Here is a 23,599-nt window from a genome sequence, read left to right as displayed (position 1 = left end):
ATTCCCACATCAGAGAAAACACAACCCACCTTCATGCCATGTAATTGCTAGAGGAGGAGCAGGTAAAAGCTAGTACAGTGGAACAAGAATCACGGTCAGAAAACCTTGAGGTACAAGTGCACCATGACTTGGAAGTTACAAGATGACCTTTTTTATACCTTACTTAACCTCTCTAAATACTGTTTCTTCATCTGTGAAAGGGGCACGATTGTGCCTCACAAGGCCATTATGAAGATTAAATAAGAAACAGAATTACACCTAAAAACCTCCCACCAAAAACTAACTAAAAATGAAGGATAAAATATTTACAAATCCTCCAGCCTGAGGATCTGTACAAAAAAACAGAGAAATTAGCCAGGCATGGTAACGCGCACCTATAGTACCAGCTACTCAGGAAGCTGAGCAGGAGGAGTGATTGAGCCCAGGAGTTGGAGGTTGCAGTGAACTATGATGATGCCACTGGACTCTGGGTGGGGTAACAGAGCAAAACCCTGTCTCCAAAAAACAAACCAAAAATTACAAATCTTTTAGGCCCGAAATAAAGAGAAAGTCTTTCAGATAAAAATGATAAATAGAACATAAGGATATTTTCTTCTCCATCCGCACTAAAACATCAAAGCAATTGTCTTTAGAAATCCCACAAAGACATGGAAAATGAAGAGAAAAAACAACAGCAACAAAATGTTGGCAGCATGGGAAAGACATAAGAAAATAAATCCTTAGCCAGCAATGGGGAGAGCTAAGAACCAACCTGATATCAACTGTAAAAGTCCCCCAAAGGCCAGGTGTCTCTGGAGGTAAGGATGAGAGCTAAAATAAAAATTGGTTTAAAGACTGCTTTAAAAGTAACAGATACCCAGATTCATGATAGACATCCAGATCTCTAACTCTAACCAGTAACCAATATGAAAGCTTATTCCCCAGAGAGGATACAAGAAGGGCTCTGAGTTGGGCTGTACAGGCACCAATGCAGGGCAAGTCCACCATGCGGAGACTAGGACATGGACACATGCAGACTAACTGAGACAATGCCAGTCTTCTGCCTCTCAAGAGTCTAGAATGAACACAGCTCAGCCTTCTTCACCCTCCTATCAGGAGAATGGGGGATTCTTCACAAAATGTGACCACCCCCAAGGAAGAACAAAAAGATGCTGACTATCCTTTAGAAGTTCCCCAGTGAAGAAGCCGGGCCAGATCATTCTATAGTGAAAACTTCCTAAGGGGCTAACAAGCCCTACCGACAGGGCTCAGAGCTTCTGATCACATTTAGTTGCCCACTCTTAAATATGAGATGACGACTGAGGATTACCAAAGCCATTGGAGGAAAATCCGTAACAAGGACAACAGAAAACAAAGAGAAGTATGGAAGCACTCAGAGAACCATAGGGGAGAAGATACTAAAAATAAAACATGACAAGAGAAATGAACAACTGAAAAGAAATAATGTACAAGGCTGAGGGACTACCCTAGAAAGTAAGAGTAAAATGGACAAATGGAAAATTTACAAAAGATGAAATGAGCGACCAATATCCAGACTCTAATATCCAAAACCAGGAATTGCATAAAGTCAAAACTGAGAATTTAGAAAAGAAACTTCCACAAAGTAATTAAGAAAATTTCTCATGACCATAAGACATGGTTGCCAACCATTATCTAGCACAAATTTCTGCTTGAGCCATACACACCAGAGAAGCTCTCACCTGTGTGTAAAAGAAAATACATGCAACAATTTCTCTGAGACCTACTTGTAGTAGTAAACATTGTGGAAAATCTGAATGTCCATCAATAAAAGAATGAATGAACTATGGAGGCCATAAAACAGAATAACATAAATCGCTTAAATCACAGCCTAATTATCAACATGGATAAATCTCAAAAAAGTAAGGGAGGAAAAGCAATTTTCAAGACTCACAAGTACACCATTTACAAAGTTTTCAGACATGGAAATCAACACTCTATGTTGTTCATGGAAACTTGGGAGGAAGGCTTAGTGATTAAGGACCCAAGTTCTCATGACAAACGGCCTGGGTCAAAACTTTGCCCTATGTCTTAGCTGTGTGACACAGGAAAAACTACTTCACTCCCTTCACATTTTTTTTTCCCCTTCACATTTTTAATATGTAAAATGGAGATAATAACCTATCTCACAGGACTGTTGGGAAGAAAATACATATAAAGCATACAAACAGTGCCTAGGTGTTTATGGGAGCTATTACCATGTTTATAGATGTAAGTAGAAAAACTCTAAAACCATAGTTAAGCATAAAAATCAAATTCAGAATCATGGTTACCTCTCGGAGGTAAGAAAGAAAATGCATGAGTTTAGAGAAAGGAACTTTATGTTTTGGGTCTTCAAAAATTCAGATTTGATAACGCTTCATGGTATCTTTATCAATGCCTATTATATTCCTGAAATTTTTCTCTATTTAAAAAAATTCATAATAAAAAAACAAGATTAAATTGAGTCTAATTGTAAAAGCATTTTAAAATAGTTTGATACCATAAAAGCATTAGATATTATTTCCTCTTATAAACACTGAGCTAAGAAAAGTAACAGATGAGATAGCTGGCTATGTAATTAATTTATTCATTTCTCAATTTACCTGTTTATTGATATACTTCTAACATCTAAACGGACTTTATATAAAATAAACTTCCCCTTGGAGAGCTCACTAGCAGAAAAGAAGAGCAAACAGAGATAAGTGTAAAGAAAAAAGAGAAGTACATGTATGTGTTTAGGTTTTAGATAACCCAAGAGAAAGAGGTCAAAAGAGAGAGGTCACAGGACAGGGTCAATGTTCTACACTTTCCTGCCAAAGGACAGGAGTATTTTCAGTGCACTGATCTGTGGAAGTCTAGGGGGAAAAAGAGATAACTGAGAGGTGAGGGAGGGTATTATGACGTATAACAAAATGAAATCTAAAAAAAAAAAAAATGAAATCTATACATGTAGCTCCAGCAAGGGCTCAAAGGCCTTAAGGACATACTGGCCTGTATCAAACCCCATTCAAGGCCTGGTCTGTGCACTCGTTCCCCATCGCCTTGTCAACCTAGTATGAGGAAATACAGCCACATTTCCTAGGCTGTGTCTTGGCCCTTAGCACACAGCATGGAAGTATGTATGGTACAGCACCCTAACCACTCGTCCTACTCCCTCAGCCAAGACCCACCCCCTCCCTTGCCAGGCCACGGGAGGCTCTCACCCTCCAGTGGGGCAGCCTGCAAATCTACACACATGCAGCTGCATTCAGCCTTCGTGTATGCTGTTGCCTGGCCTTGGTATGCTCTGCCTTCCCCTCTTCCCTTACTTTTACTCTCCCTTCAAAACTCAATTCAAATTATCACTTCCTTACACAACCCTTTCTGGCACTCTCTGACTAGGTCAAACCCCTTCTCTCCAGCTCTCCTCCACTGCCCCATCATAGCACCAACGTGACGGCTGTGGTTATCTAACTATCTGCCCTACTGAAATGTAAAGTCTACATGGATAGAAACAATTATCTAGGGGGCTAGAATACAGAAAACATTCAATAAATGTTCACTAAGTAAACATCTGTTTCTCCCACATGGCTCTAAGGGCCCTACAACCTATCTAACTTGGAGCACTGGACAGGAAATACAGTCCCTAAACTTCTTCCTCACAAGAAAACCCCTTCTTGCTAGCCTGTTTCAGAGCACTTATTCTTCAGATGTTATAAGTAATGTGTTCCCCCAAGTAATGGCGCTAATTCTTAGATAAACTGAAACTCTGTGGCTGGACCTATAAAAGGCAGAGAAAGCCACAGCAAGCACCATGGCTGCAGACACTGGCATCCCTCAATTTTAAGACTTACTATGCTGAATGTCTCCTGGTCCAGATCATCATCCTCATCTTCTCCAATAGGGACAGGTTCACTTCCTGCTGTAATATGGACAGGACCCTGAGATCGCTTTGATTTACTTGAAGATTTGGCATCACCACCTTTAGCCTTTTAAAAAAAAGAGTTACAAGGAGTCATTGTCATTTGTGCAATCCTACCTTGCCATTTGGACTTCTTACCTATAATGCATTACCACAGTGGGTAAATATGGCTTCAGTTTATTTATAAAAGGCAAAATAAAGTCTTGAGACATCATAAAGACAAGCCTACATGGTTTATAACTTACTCATACATGATTCCCATTTCTGTCTCTAAAGGTACCCAATTTAACTTCAATTTCATCAATGCTATTATTTTTGGGCTTCTCTTCCCTCATTCATAAAACACACAAAAATATCATCAAAAGGTTAAGATTATAAAGTGGCAGAACTCTTCTACGTATCTAGCAACACAGCTCACAACAACCTCCAACTCCTGGGCTTAGGCAATTCTCCTGCCTCAGCCTCCCGAGTAGCTGGGACTACAGGCGCCCGCCACAACACCCGGCTATTTTTTTTGTTGCAGTTTGGCCGGGGCTGGGTTTGAACCCGCCACCCTCGGTATATGGGGCCAGCGCCCTGCTCACTGAGCCACAGGCGCCGCCCGTCTAGCAACTTTTATAACAGATTACTAGATGTTCTGGGAATTTGTATTAACTAAACTACTGTCACTGACTGAAATCTAAATGAATCAACATGGATAAATCACAAAATTATACTGAAGAAAAGGTAGCAGAATACACACAGAATTCATGTACAAGAATTTTAAAACCAAACTATACCATGCTGTGTTTATGGTTATATAATATGTATGTACATTGTACTCTGCAGTTTAAGTATAAAAACATGAACAGGAAGGTTTCAAACCTTCTTCAGAGTAGTGGTTATGAGGAGGTAAAAAGCAGGAACAAGAGTAATACAATGAGCAAGAGGACACGGGAGGAGCTCAGACAGCACTAGTTAATAATGCTCATGAAATACAGAAGATAGTTGCCTCCCCCACACAGAAGCACTTGACATAAACATGAAAAAATGGTAACTGCAATGTTAATAATGTCCAGACAGTAGATAAATAGATGTTTTCTAAATTGCTCTCTGTGCTTTTAATTTTGAAATATTTTACTTTAAAAAGAGAATGTCTTTCTGTGGGAGCATAAATGAACAAGTATTTATCATAATATGGTTTATCAGCATTCAAAAGCATTTCAGTGTAGGAGATTTAAATTGCTTTCAGGCTGGGCGCAGTGGCTCACACCTATAATGCCAGCACTCTGGGAGGCTGAGGTGGATGGACTGCCTGAGTCACAGGTTCGAGACCTGCCTGAGCAAGAACAAGACCCAGACTCAAAAAATAGCCAGGCGTTGTGGGGAGTGCCTGTAGTCCCAGTGACTTGGGAGGCTGAGGCAATAGAATCGCTTGAGCCCAAGAGTTTGAGGTTGCTGTGAGCTATGATGCAATGGCACTCTACCAAAAGGCAACACAGTGAGACTCTGTCTTAAAAAAAGTAAAAAGAAGAAAAAAATTGCTTTCAATATGTTTAAGCTAAACAGAATCCTCCCCACCTATTAAAAATGATTTTAATATTCATTCATTTAGAAAGTTGTGATATATAGCTAAGTGAGGAGGGAAAGTTATCTGAACAGCCTAATCTGATTTTTATTTTATATTTTATATTTGTACTTTTGTTTGCATGTTTGGCAATTATTAAGGATTAACTATAAAATACTTCGTTCAGAGATCAGCAAGCATACATGCATGGTACCATTGTACCATTTGGAACGAACTTCACAAAACCCAAACATAAAGATCGTATAATGCAAAGCTTTCCATCCATTTATACTCTAAGTAACTCCTTTTTTTTTTTTAATTGAGACAGATTCTCACTTTCTCGCCCTTGCATCACAGCTTACAGCAACCTCAATTTCTTGGGCTCAAGTGATTCTCTTGCCTCAGCCTCCCTAGTAGCTGGGACTACAGGCACCTGCCATAACTCCCAACTATTTTTTGTTGTTGTTGTTTTAGCGGGCCTGGGCGGGCTTTGAACCCAGCAGCCACGGTGCATGTGGCCAGCACCTTAACTACTAAGCAACAGACACCCAGCCTCTCTAGTAACTCTTGGCAATATTTGTTTTGACTCCTAAACCCCTAAAATATTGAGATTCATCTGTGTATTATGCTCTTGTAATATGAATCTGAAAACACATTTCGAGCAGTTACATGTAAAAGCAGATTTCTGTTACCTGTCCTATCTCATTCAAACAACTCTCCCCACCCTCCAAAATAATGTCACAAAAGATCAAGTAAAGGCCTTCTATTTTAAGGAATACCCCAAACTTTCACGTGAAAGTCCTCTCTTTCTACAAGGAGGGATATAGGCATCCCTCAAAAGCCCCATCCTTCCTTCTTGGCTATACCCATAAAAAGACAACTACTCCATAGCCCTCAAACCCCATTCCATTTCTAAACCCAAAAGGTGAATTTCAAAGGCTATGGCTATCTCCATAGATAGAATGGTTCCAATACCTTCTCTTTCTTATCTTTTGATTTCTTCCTTTCCTTGTCCCCTTCTTTGTCTTTCCTAGAACTCAATTGTTTCTCCTTGTTCTCCTTGTTCTCTTTCTTCTTCTGTTTTTTCTTCATTGGACTTTTTTCTAAGCCATCATCCTAGGAAACAAATGGAACCATTAACTTTGGCCACAGACTTTATACTTATTCTATCACTTTCCACAGGAAGAAGCAATGCTCCCAGGGGTTCATCACAATGTCCATACTTAGAAGCTCATTTTTAAGCGTATGGCTTTAAAGGACTCACTGGCACAATGCTAAACTCTCTAGGAATAGCCAATTAAGACTGTAAAGGCAAACATTCTTTACTTATATCGTCAGAATTAATTCTCATAGAAACCTGTCAACAGAGGAATTGTCATTCCCATTTCACAGACAGCAAAAACTGTGTATATACCTGTACACAGCCATCTTATAAGTGGTGAGACTGCCAGCATTTTAATTTATGTATCCATGACTCAAGCCCATGCTAGTTCCTTTCCTGGGCCACTGCTGACCCTCTGGGGCTAATTTCAAAGTATAACTACATTCTAAGAAACCTCATAAAGTTGTCACTCATTGACTAACACTGAATGATACCAATCTACTTAAGAGGTTACAAACTAGCAGGCTTGAGCCAAATTCGACCCACAAGCACTTTGTTCCACAGTGGCTGCCCCCTTCACATGAGGCATGAGCTCTCCGGTTAACTCTAGTCTCTACCACTACATACCGTTCCCAACAATGAAGCTAAGTGTTAATTGCCACTCATTAGTCCCCTTCCTCTACTTCCATTATTGGAACTCGCAATTGCTGACTTAAATGAACAACTATATTCCTCTCTGACAGAGTAAGCAAAGATATAAGAATTTTATTTTTATCTATTCCACATATAAAATAAATACATTTGAAATTATTTTAATCCAGTTCATACAACAAACATAACTAAAAAAACACCCTCAACTGAAATCTAACCTCATACCTTTACTTCTCCCTCTTCTGATGGATTGTCTGAATGTCTGGGAGATGAAAACTCAATTCCATGCTCATCTTTCAGCCTGGGTACTTTGTTTTCCTTCTTTACTCGAGGCTTCCGCTTCTTTAATTTGGCCTGGAAAGAGAGAAAATGATAAAACTATAAACCAAGTCCCAGAAAAGCATGAGTGAGCAATAGCACGATGACTCTTTGCAACCGAAACAGCCATATAATTCAAATAAGAAAAATCAAAGGAAATCAAAAAGCTGGTTTTATGAAAAAGGTCAACAAAATAGATAAACCTTTGGCCAACCTAATCAGGAAAAAAAAGAGTAAAATCTCTAATCTCATCAATCAGAAATAACAAAGACGAAATAACAACAGACTCTCAGAAATCCAAAAAATCCTTAATGAATATTACAAGAAACTTTACTCAGAAATACGAAAATCTGAAGGAAATCAACCATTACTTGGAAGCACGTCACCTTCCAAGACTTAATCAAAAACAAGTGGAAATGTTGAACAGGCCCATATCAAGTTAAGCAATATCATTAACCATACAAAATCTCCCCAAAAAGAAAAGCCCGGGACCAGATGGTTTCACGGCAGAATTCTACCAAACCTTTAAAGAGGAATTAGTACCTATACTACTCAACCTGTTCCAAAAGGTAGAAAAAGAAGGAAGACTACCCAACACATTCTATGAAGCAAACATCACCCTGATCCCCAAACCAGGAAAAGACCCAACAAGAAAAGAAAATTATAGACCAATATCACTAATGAATATAGATGCAAAAATATTCAACAAGATTCTAACAAACAGAATCCAGCAACATATCAAACAAATCATACATCATGACCAAGTCGGTTTTATCCCAGGGTCTCAAGGCTGGTTCAATATACGTAAATCTATAAATGTAATACAGCACATAAACAAATTAAAAAACAAAGACCATATGATTCTCTCAATAGATGCAGAAAAAGCTTTTGATAACATCCAACATCCCTTCATGATCAGAACACTTAAGAAAATTGGTATAGAAGGAACATTTCTTAAACTGATAGAGGCCATCTACAGCAAACCCACAGCCAATATCATATTGAATGGAGTTAAACTGGAATCATTTCCACTTAAATCTGGAACCAGACAAGGCTGCCCATTGTCTCCATTGCTCTTTAACATTGTAATGGAAGTTTTAGCCACCGCAATTAGGGAAGAAAAGGCAATCAAGGGTCTCCACATAGGGTCAGAAGAGATCAAACTTTCGCTCTTCGCAGATGATATATGATTGTATATCTGGAAAATACTAGGGACTCTACTACAAAACTCTTAGAAGTGATTAAGGAATACAGCAGTGTCTCAGGTTACAAAATCAACATTCATAAATCGGTAGCCTTTATATATACCAACAATAGTCAAGTTGAAAAAACAATTAAGGACTCTATCCCATTCACAGTAGTGCCAAAGAAGATGAAATACTTGGGAGTTTATCTAACAAAGGACGTGAAAGATCTATATAAAGAGAACTATGAAACTCTAAGAAAAGAGATAGCTGAGAATGTTAACAAATGGAAAAATATACCACGCTCATGGTTGGGAAGAATCAACATTGTTAAAATGTCCATACTACCCAAAGCAATATATAATTTCAACGCAATCCCCATTAAAGCTCCACTGTCACATTTAAAGATCTTGAAAAAATAATACTTCGTTTTATATGGAATCAGAAAAAACCTCGAATAGACAAGACATTACTCAAAAATAAAAACAAAGCAGGAGGAATCACGCTACCAGACCCCAGACTATACTACAAATCAATAGTGATCAAAACAGCATGGTACTGGCACAAAAACAGAGAAGTAGATATCTCCAGAATAGAGAACCAAGAGATGAATCCAGCTACTTACTGTTATTTAATCTTTGACAAGCCAATTAAAAACATTCAGTGGGGAAAAGATTCCCTATTTAACAAATGGTGCTGGGTGAACTGGCTGGCAACCTGTAGAAGACTGAAACTGGACCCACACCTCTCACCATTAACCAAGATAGATGCTCACTGGATTAAAGATTTAAACTTAAGACATGAAACTATAAAAATACTAGAAGAGAGTGCAGGGAAAACCCTTGAAGAAATTGGTCTGGGCGAGTATTTTATGAGAAGGACTCCCCAGGCAACTGAAGCAGCTTCAAAAATACACTACTGGGACCTGATCAAACTAGAAAGCTTCTGCACAGCCAAGGACACAGTAAGTAAAGCAAGCAAACAGCCCTCAGAATGGGAGAAGATATTTGCAGGTTATGTCTCTGACAAAGGTTTAATAACCAGAATCCACAGAGAACTCAAACGCATTAGCAAGAAAAGAACAAGGGATCCCATCGCAAGCTGGGCAAGGGACTTGAATAGAAACTTCTCTGAAGAAGACAGGCGCACGGCCTTCAGACATAGGAAAAAATGCTCATCATCTTTTATCATCAGAGAAATGCAAATCAAAACTACTTTGAGATATCATCTAACTCCAGTGAGACTAGCCTATATCACAAAATCCCAAGACCAGAGATGTTGGGGTGGATGTGGAGAAAAGGGAACACTTTTGCACTGCTGGTGGGAATGCAACTTAATACATTCCTTTTGGAAAGAGATACAGAGAACACTTAGAGATCAAAAAATGGATCTGCCCTTCAATCCTGTAATCCCCCTACTGGGAATATACCCAGAAGACCGAGAACACTTAGAGATCAAAAAATAGATCTGTCCTTCAATCCTGTAATCCCCCTACTGGGCATATCTGATACAAAGATATTTGTATCAGAATGTTTATTGCAGCCCTATTCATAATTGCTAAGTCATGGAAAAAGCCCAAGTGCCCATCGATCCACGAATGGGTTAATAAATTGTGGTATATGTACACCATGGAATATTATGCAGCCTTAAAGAAAGATGGAGACTTTACCACTTTCATGTTTACATGGATGGAGCTGGAACATATTCTTCTTAGTAAAGTGTCTCAAGAATGGAAGAAAAAGTACCCAATGTACTCACCCTTATTATGAAACTAATGTAGTACCTTCACATGAAAGCTATAACCCAGTTACAACCTAAGAATAGGGAGAAAGGGGAAAGGGAGGGGAAGGGAGGGGGGAGGGAGGGGGAAGGAGGGGGATTAATGGGATTACACCTGCGGTGCATCTTACAAGGGTATATGTGAATCCTAGTAAATGTGAAATGTAAAGGTCTTAGCAAAATAACTAAGAAAATGCTACAAAAGCTATGTTAACTAATGTGATGAAAATGTGTCAAGCGATCTATGAACCAGGTATATGGTGCCCCATGATCATACTAATGTACACAGCTATGGTTTAATAAAAATAAATAAATATTAAAAAATAAAGAAAGAAAGAAAGAAAAATCAAAGGAAATAAACAACCAATTTTTTCTGAAAAAAAACAAAACAACAACAAAAGCTGTGCGTATTATACTATTATACATAGCTACATTATAACATACATTATTTGAACCTATTGATTCTATTTTTTAGAATTCATCCTAAGATATACTTCAAAAAAAGGAAAACAGTCTATATACAAAGACACAAATACAGATAATATATAGACGATAATAACATTAGAAATACAGAATCAAGCTATATCTAACCATCAGGAAAAGGTTAAAACATTGTTTACTTAATCAAATGATACAGTAATTTAAAGGACATCATATAAACATCATCCAACCTATCTCTCCAGAGACTAATGCATAATACATGACATTCTCGACATGTTACCTGTAAAGCTTTTCCTAAAGTTTGTTATGTTTATAATAATACAGAGAAACTAATACAAATGAAATAGTTACAAGACACTAGGCACGGTGGCTCATGCTTATAATCTCAGCACTTTAGAAAGCTAAGGTGTGAGGATCACACATGAGACCAGGAGTTCAAGTTTACACTGAAGAATGACCACACTACTACTTCCAGCCTGGGCAACAGAGCGGGAGACCCTGTTTCCACAAAAAAATAAGTAAAAACTTTTTTAAAAGGGAGGTGGGGGTGGGGGGGACTATAAGCACACTTAAGGAACATGCACAAACAAAGGGTACAGGTATAGGATGCAGCTTAAATATCTCCTAAATGGGATTCCCAGTTTCTAGGCCTGAACTAAGTTGGGTAAATGAAAGTAGATTCATTTGGAACTCAGTATTTTTCATTGAGCAAGTAATCATAAATGAAATCCAGTTTCTCAATTAACTGGAGATTCTAGTTGTCCATTTTATCCCTGAGAACCACTATTACAAGTAGTTCAGAATTAGATATAACAATACGCAAACTCGTTAGTATTCAGTGCAATAAACTGTAACTATATTCAAAAATTGAGTAAGCAAGATAAAATGGCAATAATAATACACCCAGTCTAGAAGCTCTGGAGAGAAATCAGAATTACGTGGAGGCAACATTTGAGGAGAATGGTTTTGTAAAAAAAGTTGCCAAGACATTGAGGTCTTAAATCAATATTTCTATTGCCAATCAGTTGGTCATTACTGGAACATCAAAAGCAGCATCTGCCCATGAGGTGACATTCTATGCAACAACCACAGAAGACTTCTCTTTTGCTACAACGTTGCATGGCTGGAGTCTCAGCCACTTGAAGAACAGTCCCCTGGCAGGTCCTTACCTCTTCCCCACTTGTGACAGCCCCCTTCTTCTCCAGGCCCTTCCTGAGCAACTTCAGCAAGTAGTCCACTCGGGTCTGTAACTGCTTCCCCTGAGGTTTTTTATCCGTCTCCACAGGCAGAATCTTCAACAAGAAAGGAAGAGAACACCCACCATCACCCACATCTCGGTTAGTGGATTAAGAGAAACAGAGACAATAAAGAACTGAGTACAGTCTTTTCCCCCTCCAACCACCCAAAATATATAGATTAAAGCCTCAGATCCTATCTCATGTCCATGGCTCCCAGTCACTGAGAATCCCTCATGAGCTGTTCTCATTTTACAAAATGGGATGGAGAAATCCAGCTCTCCCAATGACTCCTACCTGTGCTGTTAACAGGGTAGAACAACTCAGGTAGGAGGGGCTTGTGGCTTCATCTGCTAGAGCATCCCAGCCGTCGTGGATTTCCTCCTTCCAGGAGCAGGGAATCCCTGGAGCTAGGTTAAAGCTTCGTTTTAGATTGAAAATGCTTCTTAGAGCATTGTCGGAGAGCACTGAGCTATGCCAGGACATGATAATTCATTTCCTGCTACCACAGTTGGACCTCTAGGGCCAGACTGGATTTGGTCTCAGCGCTTACGGCAGGGTGCTGTCACCTTCCTAAAACCCAGATGGGATGAGTATGGTTGGATGTGCTAGGAAGATCCCTGCCAGGAGCACGACATGGAGCAAATTCTTAAAAAAATTAACTAGTCAGCTTTCCTTGATAATGGCTCTAACTACGGCCTTGTTATTTGCAACAGACAGGGTGGGAGGCTCAATTTTGTGTAGGAGAAGAACAGCCTATGTTTAATTCCATTACAAAAAAATACCAAAGTGACGTTCTTTCTTTACGTAGAAATGGAATATGGTTATTTCAAATGTACTTTTAAACAAAGGGCCAAAAACTAAGGCCAAAGAATGTTTTCATTATTAATAAACTTACCCTTGGTATTTGTTGTAATGAGATTCCACCTATAATAAATACCAGAATTTTAGGATTTCTCCTATGATTTCCCCCAAATTTCACATGGCTATTGTCTTCCCTTTTATCTTCATCTATGAAATAGTGCCACAGTCCATTAAAGATAGAAACATTTCCAAGGATAAAGAAATCTCAGGAACTTACTACTGTACCAATTTCCAAATTGATGCTCCCCAAATAATAAACATAAAAATAGTATATAACAAGCCATTTAGAAATCTCTGGCTGAGTTACTTACTTTGTCAGTTAATTTAAGCTCTGGATCTGTTTTGATTAACTCCCAGTTTCCATAGCCATGTTCATAAATTCCCAGCAACAGGCGAGAATCATCCTCCACTCCCCACTCTACATCAAAATGTGCAGCTTTGACACGACAGGTTAAGCAGTATCTGAAGGGATTTTTAAAACAGGAAGACATCAAAAGAGGGGCCTTTCTGACATGTTAAATACCAGGCAGTGAAAACACTATATGGCTATACATAACTATAATTTCAAATCTGTTTTCTTATGGCACAACCACCCCATGGATGTACACAAAATATACTCACTTTTTTTTTTCTTCTGGGTCCACAGGTATAGATTTATGTAGCATCTCAAACTCTTCTTCATGTTGGATAATGGATTTCACATTAACCTGAACTCCAGATATCTTGATAGTAGGACCTCTCCTTTTCCCTGGACCTTTCCCTAAAGAATACCAATTTCACATTAGAAATACGAAAATTTGCGAAAGTTCCACAGAAAACCAAACCCTGAATTTTTAGTCCCAATCTTTTATTGGCAGTTCAAAGATATAATCTACAAATTATTTTCCTCAATTAATGTTTATAAAATAACATTCAAACAATTCAGTTAAGGCTTAGAATGTTTTAATACACTGGTGTTTATAATGTATTGTAATCTTCCTATGTAATTTATAACACTTTGGTTCTAAAAGTACTAAGATTCTGAAAGTTTAATATTAATGCTGAAGTTTTTCCCTTTTGTTTTCCTACTTATCCCATTAGTGAAGTTTCAAAAAACTCAGTGTTTTAAAGATGATTCATACTCGATCTTTATAACATCGTTACTGAAAAAGTATAAGATCAAGTTAATATCAACACAGTTGAGATGACAAAGGGATAAGGTTACCCTAACCCAACTTTCAAACTAAAATAATCTTATAGGTCAAAATGAAACCAACTCAGTCACTCTAACCAAAGAGTTCAAGTTGAAATTCATGAGACAATGCCACTTGTTTGTAAGAAGAATGCTTCTCAATAGATAATGGGCAGAATATATGAATAGACAGGTTTACAGAAAACAAAACGCAAATGGAACTTAAAAGAAAAATGAGATACCATTTCTCGCTTATCAGAATGGCAAAAATCTAAATATTTAACAATATATCTGTGAGGCTTATAAACAGGTACTAACGAACACTGCTGGTGGTTAAGTAAATGGCACCAGACTTATGCAGAAGAATTTGGCAATACTGAAGCAAAGTACCTATGCATTTTCCCCAGGACCCAGCAATCCCACTTTGAGAAACCTATCCCAAAGATAAGTGGTATATTCACTAGACCAATATCCTCTGTGGCTTTATTTATAATGACAAAAGACTGAAAACAACTCAAATATTCATCACTAGGAAACAAAAAGTATGAATTGGAGTCTAACTACAACATGGACTATTGTACAATTGTAAAAGGAAAAAAGATTATCTCTTAATGATAATCTCCGATGTGAAAATAAGTAGGCGTAAAACACAGTATGTATGTTCTCCTCTGTGTAAGGGGGAAAATGCACACAAAATGCACACACCCTTACACTGTAAGAAAGAAATAATTGACAGATAAAACTAATAGATAATGTGAAACTTGGTAAACGGTCGTGAAGCTAGTGAATGATGCCCCATGAATATATCAGTGTACACAGCTATGATTTAATAAAAAAAAAAAAAAAAACTAATAGATAGTGGTGACCTATTAGGGAAGAAGAGAACCGCGCTGGAGAAGGGAGATGAAAGCAAGATTCTCCAAATATACTTTGTTTTATAGTTTTGACTTTGGACCATGTAAATGATTTTAAGTTAACTCAAAATGAGAAAAGCCATCTCTAAAACTAAAGATAAATGAAAACAAAAGAGTCTAACTGGGTATGAAACTGGTGGCATAATCACACAGACAAAAGAATAACTTCTAATAATTTTAAAATATTTTGATGCACATTATTATTGGCATATATTCCAAGGACAAACAATATTATGAAGAAATCAAATTTGCATTCAAGCATCTTGCTAACAGTAAGATTGGTATTGATATTTGGAAACACATGTGAGGATAAAGCAAATATATAAATATGTCAACATTTTTAGGAACAAACATTTCAGCCAAAGAGAAAAAGGATATCAATAATTTTATATTTGCTCTAGAAATGTCAACCTGGACTCAGAATATACTAAATACCAATTTACAGGAAATACGGATGTAGGGAAAACAAATTAAACAATGCCACAGAAAGCAATAAGCCAGATCCAGAATGTGAACATGCACCAAAAAAAAAAAATTAAAAAGACGAACAGATGTAGGGGAGAAGGTAAATGTTATAAGAAAGCATCTCCAAAATATGCTGTTCAATGGAAAAAGATACAGAACAGTGTGGATGCTGTACTATTCATTATGCTTAGAAAGGAAAAAATAAAATATTATTTCTCCAAAAAGAGAAGAAATAATAGGGATATATGGTTTTCGGTTTTGAGCCTTGTAAATTTATTGCTTATTCAAAACAATTAACAGAGAAAAAACATTCTACATTAAACATCAAATCTACTTTTGAGTATATTCTGGATGCTACAAAAGCACAAATTCAGATCACTGTCCAAACCACTTAGGTTACGTAAGTTTCTTTTATTACAGAAGAAAATACATCTTATAGTAAGTTTTGACTATATTTTTTAATTCTATTACTTTCAATAATATCTTTAAAAAGAAAATTCCAAAACATAAATCCTCCCATCTTTACTTAATGATAGCTAACAAGGCAGTCCCAGAATTATCCAATGAATCATCCAAACTCTTTGAAGTAGGTACTATTACTTCATTTTGCAAATAAGGAGCTATAACTTGCCAAAGGTCTTATAATTAGAAAGTGACAGAATGAAAATTCCAGATAACTGGCTGTCTCCAGAGCCTGAACCCTCAACCATCACTCAACAAAGCCTCCAAAGGGTAGCCTTACCTAGCGTAGCGAAGCGTGACAAAAGAACGGGGGAAATGGCACAGATAAACCACAGTCCGGGCAACTGGAATGACAACACCCTCGTTTCTTTGAGGTTCACTATGAGATGTCCTGTACCAATAACTACTTCAGAGCTCTCTCCTCACAAGCATCCCCACATCTCCTGCTTTTAGAGAGATCACACACAACAGGCAAAAACACTTTCTGGTTTTTCTGGTCTAAGAGAAAACATACTGCACGTCCAATCCAATTACAACAGATTCTAGTGGCATGAAATCTCAATGTAACAAAAATGTTTATAATATTCATCCAATATTTTATTTATTTCAATTAATTCTCTAAATCCTTTACATTTGTCACAAAACACAGTATGTGCAGGTACATCCAACATAGCTAATGATGCTTGTGGTCTATAACGCCCCTTGTTTGCAGCCAAAATACAGAGGTGTCCATCATTCAAACCACTTTAAACTTTCTTTCTATAACAAAAAAGGAAACCATTTCATCACTCTCCACCTTTGACACATTAACTTCGTTTATGAGTAGAATGTTGAGCTCACATAAAGGCAGCTGAGCATGTACAGGATACTAGTCCATCCTAAAAAACCCTAAAGGGAATGCCAAGGGACTGCTTTCGAGACTCAGTCACTAAAGTGGGTTGTTGACTTACCCTCGCTGGCATTTTCTTTCAGCTGTTCCTCATATTCCTGCATTGCTGACACACAGCTGTTGTGAATCAGTTCACCCAGGCGTTTCAGATCTGCCACAGACTTATCTACCAGCTCAGCATCACGTGCTATGCATTCCAGCCTGAGCAAAGGAAATATGGAGCCACTTCAGAACCTGTGCTCATTTTTCTAAATGTCACATAAGATACACTAGGTCCAATATAAGCGTCTGGAAAAACACTTTTCTCTGCCTTCCTTTATTTTTCATTACAAGGCTCCAACAAGAACCCTTAGAACAGTGACAAGAGCTAACACACACTCATTTTTCCGTCATGAAAAACAATCATGCCTTGGAATATTCTATAAAACAAAGTAATTCCAAAAAACAGAGGATAGAAATAGGGAAAACAAACTTTGTTTGTTAGATAAATAGGCTGTCTGCTAAAGACAGCATGTCAAGTGCCTGAGGACCATTTGCACTAGAGTTTGCATCACTGTGTTCACTTTCTGAATTTTTCCAGCCAACTTTCATTTATTGCAATGTTCCCAAAAGCAGAGAATAGTTACTGCTACTACATGTTTAGTTTATCTCTAAGTCACATGAAGCATACAGAGATATATTAATGACTAGACATCAGGCTGTCAAAAGGTGCCAAACTCACTTTTACATCCTCCGTTGGTTTTTACAGTAACTGGCTCTGTAATGGGCAGTTTACCCTTGGGTGGCCAGAAATAGTTCTGGAAAGATACACTTGACTTTCTTGTTGCACTGTGGCCTGTTGGTACACTTGACCACTTCCTCCTCAAATGGAGAGAGAGGACAAAACAAAAAACCCAGGCTTGTAATCTTCATCCACTCTAGAGGTTTATGAAGTATAACAGCAGGGAAACTGCAATTTCCTCTACATCAGTGCTATTTGGATTTTGTACAAAGCAAAATACATTACTATTAGAAATTAGTAGTAAATTATAAAATCCAAAAAGCCTTTTATCTTTGACATTATTAAATCTAAGAACTAGAATGGAAATAGCAACTACACATATTCTTTTTCAACTGGAATTATCTAAACATCTCTTCTGGAAATTATTTTTTACTATAGTTTTGAAGATACTTGCTTTATCGCCTTGACAAAGATAAAATTTCTGTATGGCTGGGCCTGGTGGTTGACACCTGTAATCCTAGCACTTTGGGAGGCTGAGACAGGAGGATCGCTTGAGCCTAGAAGTTTGAGACCGGCCAGAGCAATACAGTGAGACCCATTTCTATAAAACCCACAAAAATTAGCTGGGTGTGGTGCTACGTGCCTGTAGTCTCAGCTACTAGGGAGGCTGAGATAGATAGAGCCCAGGAACTGGAGGCTGCAGTGAGCTGTGGTGACACACACTAGCACCAGGCAACTGAGCTAGATCCTGACACGAAAAAAAAAAAATCTCTGTATGCATAGTCTGTCTTTATCATCTTTGTCATCCCTCTGCAAAGGGACATGCATGAATCCAATATATAAAGGTTTGTTAAAAAATGTTTGCAGAAAGAGATAGGCATAGTGGTTCAGGCCTATAATCCCAGCAATCTAGGAGGCCCAGGCGGGTGGACTGCTTGAGCTCAGAAGTTCAAGACCAGCCTGAACAAGAGTGAGACCCCATCTCTGCTAAAAATAGAAAAACTAGCCAAGCATTGTGATGGGTATCTCTAGTCCCAGCTACTCAGGAAGCTGATGCAAGGTAATTGTCTGAGCCCAAGAGTTTGAGGTTGCTGTGAGCTAGGATACCATGGCATGCTCTACCCAAAGGCCAGAGAGTGAGACTGTATTTAGAAAAAAAAAAAAAAGTTTGCAGGGGGAAAAAAATGTTCTTAGCATTACTACTAAATGAAAAGTATTATTTTCTTAAAAAAAAGAATCTGGTATATAGTAAAAGTAACATAGAAGATAAATGATTGTGGGCGGCACCTGTGGCTCAGTAGGTAGGGGGCCAGCCCCATATACCGAGGGTGGCGGGTTTGAACCCAGCCCTGGCCAAACTGCAATAAAAAAATAGCAGGGTGTTCTGGCGGGTGCCTATAGTCCCAGCTACTTGGGAGGCTGAGGCAAGAGAATAGCCTAAGCCCAGGAGCTGGAGGTTGCTGTGAGCTGTGACACCACAGCACTGTACCAAGGGCAATAAAGTGAGACTCTGTCTCTTAAAAAAAAAAAAAAAAAAGATAAATGATTGAACTTACCGTTCAAGAGGGAGACCAAACTTCTTGTAAGCCTTGATGAACCTGTGAATATGATCAATAAAATAAATTAAAAATCAGAGACTAGTTACATTAATGCCAATATATCTTGTGATGTTGGCAGATATTACTTAAAATGCCCAGTTTTCAACAAAAAAATTATAGAGCACACACAAAAATATGATGCATACATGGGGGAGGAAAAGCAGTTAACAGTCAAAACCAGATTGGGTACAAACCTTGTAACTACCACAAAATAATGTCTTTCAAACTAGTTAATTTAAAATAATGAGTACTAAAGAACTACTCAAATATAGATCAACTTTATTCACAGTGCTTGATCATGAAACTGTTTAGATATGACACAGAAATCTGAGTTAACCCTAATATCCTGGCTCGGTGCCCACAACACATGGTTATGGGGCCAGCCGCATACACCGAGGCTGGCAGGTTCGAGCCTGGCCCAGGCTTGCTAAACTACTAAATGAAAAGTATTTTTATTTCAATGACAATTGAAATAAAAAAATAGCCAGGGGTTGTGATGGGCACCTGTAGTCCCAGCTACCTGGGAGACTGAGGCAAGAAAATTGCTTAAGCCCAAGAGTTTGAGGTTGCTGTGAGCTGTGACACCACAGCACTCTACCCAGGGTAAAATAGTGAGACTGTCTCAAAAAAAAAAAAGCCTAATGTCCTTTTAAGAAGGAACAAGTTCAATATATAATACAACATGAGTTACAAACATCCAACTTCCACACAACTCACACTTACTTATGAAGAACAGGTGTGGAGCTCCTCAAAAGCCCTACCTCCAGAGAATGATTTGACCTGGCTGACAGTACCCTGGAGAGCTCCATTCTGAGGCTTGCCTGTATTTGACCCAACAAAGAACTCATTTTGTGTGAACAGCCTTGTCCACAATTCCTTTGTCAACAACCATTAGATACAAAGGTAATTTAACATCTCAGCAGCCTGAGGCAACATTACCAACTAATGATAGATAACAAAAGGTTGACCAAAAACTAAAAAGGAAAGACTGGAGGAAAGGATGTCCATAGGTAATCTCTGACACACGTGCAGGTCTGCACATGTGCACAGAAAAGATTTAAGAGGGTCCTAACCTCTCAATTCTGTCGAGCACCTGTGCAAGAAGGAAATGAAGGTTAAGGAAGAGTTGTAAACTGCCTGTCAGAGCACCGAAACATGCCCTAACATACACACCAAACCCTTCAAAAAAGACTGGTAGAATTAGGCTCTAAACATTTAAGGAAATTAAGAAAATCTCTGTCCGATCAAAAGGAATACAGACTGTAAATGACATGACTAAGAACACAAACTTCAAAGAACCAGTCTGGGAAACTCAATGAACAAGCAAACACAACAAACTCTGGCTTGCAGGGGAAATCTGATTTCCAGAACTAGCTCATCCATTTCAACATTTTGTTGAAAATGTCCAGGTTTCAACAAAAAAATCATAGGACATACAACATAGAAAAAGTATGATACATATATGCAAAAAAAAGCAGTTAACAGAAACTGTCTCAAAGGAAGTTTAGAACTTGGACATCTTAAGACTTTAATCGGCTATTACAAATATGTACAAGAACTAAAAGAATCCATTCCTAAAGAATTAAGAAGAATGCATGACAACGATATATCACCAATAAGAAAATATCAATAGAAATTGTAATTTTTTTAAAGGCCATGTGTGGTAGCTCACACTTATAAACTCAGCACTTTGGGAGGCTGAGATGGAAGGATCACTTGAGTCCTGGAGTTCGAGACACCAGCATAAGCAACAAAGTGAAATTAAAAAATAAAAATAAAAAATAAGCCAAATAGGAATTCTGGAGTTGAAAAGAACAATAACTAAAATGAAAAAAATCACTAAAGCAGCTCAACAGCAGATATGAACCAGAAGAGAGAGAGCATCATCAGCAAACCTGAAGATAAGCCAACTGAGATTATCCAGAAACAGGAAAAAAAAAACTTCCCTTTAAAAATGAAAAAGAAATCAAGACATTCCCAGAATAAAAATAGAAAATTCACTGCTAAAAAAAAAAGAAAATTCGTTGCTAAAAGAAAAAAGAAAGTCCTTCAGGCAAATACAAAAGAACATTAAACAAAAACTGAAACCCACATAAAGAAATATAAGCACTTGTAGGGTATATCAATGAATATAAAGACAGCATACATGTATTTTTTGTTTATAATTCTTTTCTTCTCCGGTCTGATTTTAAAAGACAACTAAATAAAGCATTCAACTGTATTGAAACAGTTACAATGTGTAAAGATGTAATTTGTGTGATGACACCAGAAGGAAGGGAAAGAGCTCTAATTGGAGCAAAGTGTTTGTATACCATTGAAATTAAAGTGATGTAAACACAAACTAAATCATTCTAAGTTGTTACTTATAATACCCAGAGCAACCATTAATAAATAATAAAACAGGGCGGCCCCTGTGGCTCAAAGGAGTAGGGCGCCAGCCCCATATACTGGAGGTGGTGGGTTTAAACCCGGCCCTGGCCAAAAACTGCAATAAATAATAAAACTAATTAAAATAGTATACTAACACTTATTTAACATGAAAGCAGTAATAAGAATATAAAGGGAGAAAAAAAGACATAACATATAGAAAAAATAGCAAAATGCAGATCTAAACCCTTCTTTATTAGTAACAGCATTAAATGTAAATGATTAACCCTTTGACTGCAGAACACTCAGAAACTGGCCAACTAAAGCATGCAGTGACAGCCATTACAATACAGGCTCACTTACTAGATGTTCTTTGGTTTCTTACTAATCAAAATAATTCACCCAAGTTGGTTTCAGCTTCAGTATTTTATAATTTATTTAAAAAGGAAATATGCAAACAAAAATATTAATACAAAATAAAGCTTTGTCTTATCAATAAAAATTTAACCATTATTTTTTTGGATGGTGCAACTCAAAACACGCCTCAATGAATAATCCAACATTACACTGAACACACTGATACAGTGTTTTGCTTCACTTTACGTTTTGTGCAAACAACACATCTCCAGGAAGCATTTTTGCCATATTCCTGTTATATTGCTATACTTTGATGGAAAATGCCTTTCTGTGAGACAGAATGGATTACTAATCAGAAACACTTCTTCCTCCAGAGTTGTACAATATGATTAAACAAAAGTTCTGAGAACAACAGTTAGAAAACTTCTAAAATTGATGATCTGCTATGAATCCTGGCCTTTATTCCTGACATATCGCATCAAAATCATACAATTTTATTAGATTCATATTTCCTGTCCATTGAAGTTGCTGAGATAGACTTTTAAATTTGAAATAGGTTCTACACTTTCGTTTTCCAAATCAGATTCTGAGGTACTTGATAGTTTATGTTTTTATAAGATTTTTTTTTGCAGTTTTTGGTTGGGGCTGGGTTTGAACCTGCCACCTCCGGTATAAGGGGCCAGGGCCCTACTCCTTTAAGATGCAGGCACTGCCCTGTGAGAAGTATTTTTAAAAGCTACCTCTATATCCAAATTCTCCAACAATGACCGAGTCTTCTGACCTTGATGACTCTTTAAAAAAGAAATTAAAAAAAAAAAACATGCAAACAAAAAAAATTAATACGAAATAATAAAGCTTTGCCATACCAATAAAAATTTAACAATTATTTTTTGTATGGTACAACTCAAAACATGCCTCGATGCATAAATTTATCAAATTTATCATACTCCTTATTTATATGCATCCCCACAGGAATCCACTATTTATACAAATTATGTCACCTACGACTGTGAAAAATATCTAGAATGAAGCATAGGATGCTTACAGATTCACTTCAGGTAACAAAACAGTAACACGTGTCCTCAGGTTTTTGTTTACAAATTGAACAATGGCTGCCTGTCTTCCCACCAAATGAATATCTTGTATTAAAGGCCTACAGGCCTCGTCTGCACCAAGCATCCTGTTTGAATGCCTATAAGCACTGTTCGTAGTCAAAAGGTTAAAGACTCCAATTCAGAAGAGATTGGCAGAAAAATTTTTTTAATTTTTCTAACACAGAGTTAGATTCAAAGACATGAATAAGTTGAAATAAAAAAAGATGAAAAGAAATAACATCTTTTTTGTTTCAAACACCCCTCCCCCCAAAGAGAGCTGGAGTAGCTGTAATAGATATCAGACTAAAAAGACGACTTTATTATTTTTAATTTTTTTATTAAAAAAAAATTTTTTTTTAATCTCATGCTTTGTTTATTTATTTATTTATTTGCAGTTTTTTTGGCCAGGGACAGGTTTGAACCCGCCACTTCCAGCATATGGGACCGGCGCCCTACCCCTTGAGCCACAGGTACCACCCTAAAAAGAAGACTTTAATACAAAAATTGTTACTAGAGAAAAAGACCTGCATTTCATAATGA

The 23,599-nt window shown here is 37.5% G+C and overlaps 1 protein-coding gene across 9 annotated transcripts in view; it reads right to left on the bottom strand.

Moving 5' to 3' along the window:
* The window catches only part of CHD2 (chromodomain helicase DNA binding protein 2), a 152,120-nt gene that overhangs the window by 24,251 nt on the left and 104,270 nt on the right, over positions 1–23,599 (bottom strand). For all 9 annotated transcript variants that reach the window (XM_053581756.1, XM_053581755.1, XM_053581757.1 and 6 more), the window contains 8 exons: positions 19,200–19,241; positions 16,984–17,123; positions 13,643–13,781; positions 13,333–13,483; positions 12,092–12,214; positions 7,426–7,554; positions 6,423–6,563; positions 3,834–3,968 (listed from right to left, as the gene is read on the bottom strand). In XM_053581756.1, coding sequence (XP_053437731.1) covers positions 3,834–3,968; positions 6,423–6,563; positions 7,426–7,554; positions 12,092–12,214; positions 13,333–13,483; positions 13,643–13,781; positions 16,984–17,123; positions 19,200–19,241 — 1,000 coding nt within the window. The remainder of the gene's footprint in view (positions 1–3,833; positions 3,969–6,422; positions 6,564–7,425; positions 7,555–12,091; positions 12,215–13,332; positions 13,484–13,642; positions 13,782–16,983; positions 17,124–19,199; positions 19,242–23,599) is intronic.

Source organism: Nycticebus coucang, chromosome 2, assembly GCF_027406575.1.
Source record: "Nycticebus coucang isolate mNycCou1 chromosome 2, mNycCou1.pri, whole genome shotgun sequence".
Classification (NCBI taxonomy): Eukaryota; Metazoa; Chordata; class Mammalia; order Primates; family Lorisidae; genus Nycticebus; species Nycticebus coucang.
This window is presented reverse-complemented; position numbering and strand designations above follow the sequence as displayed.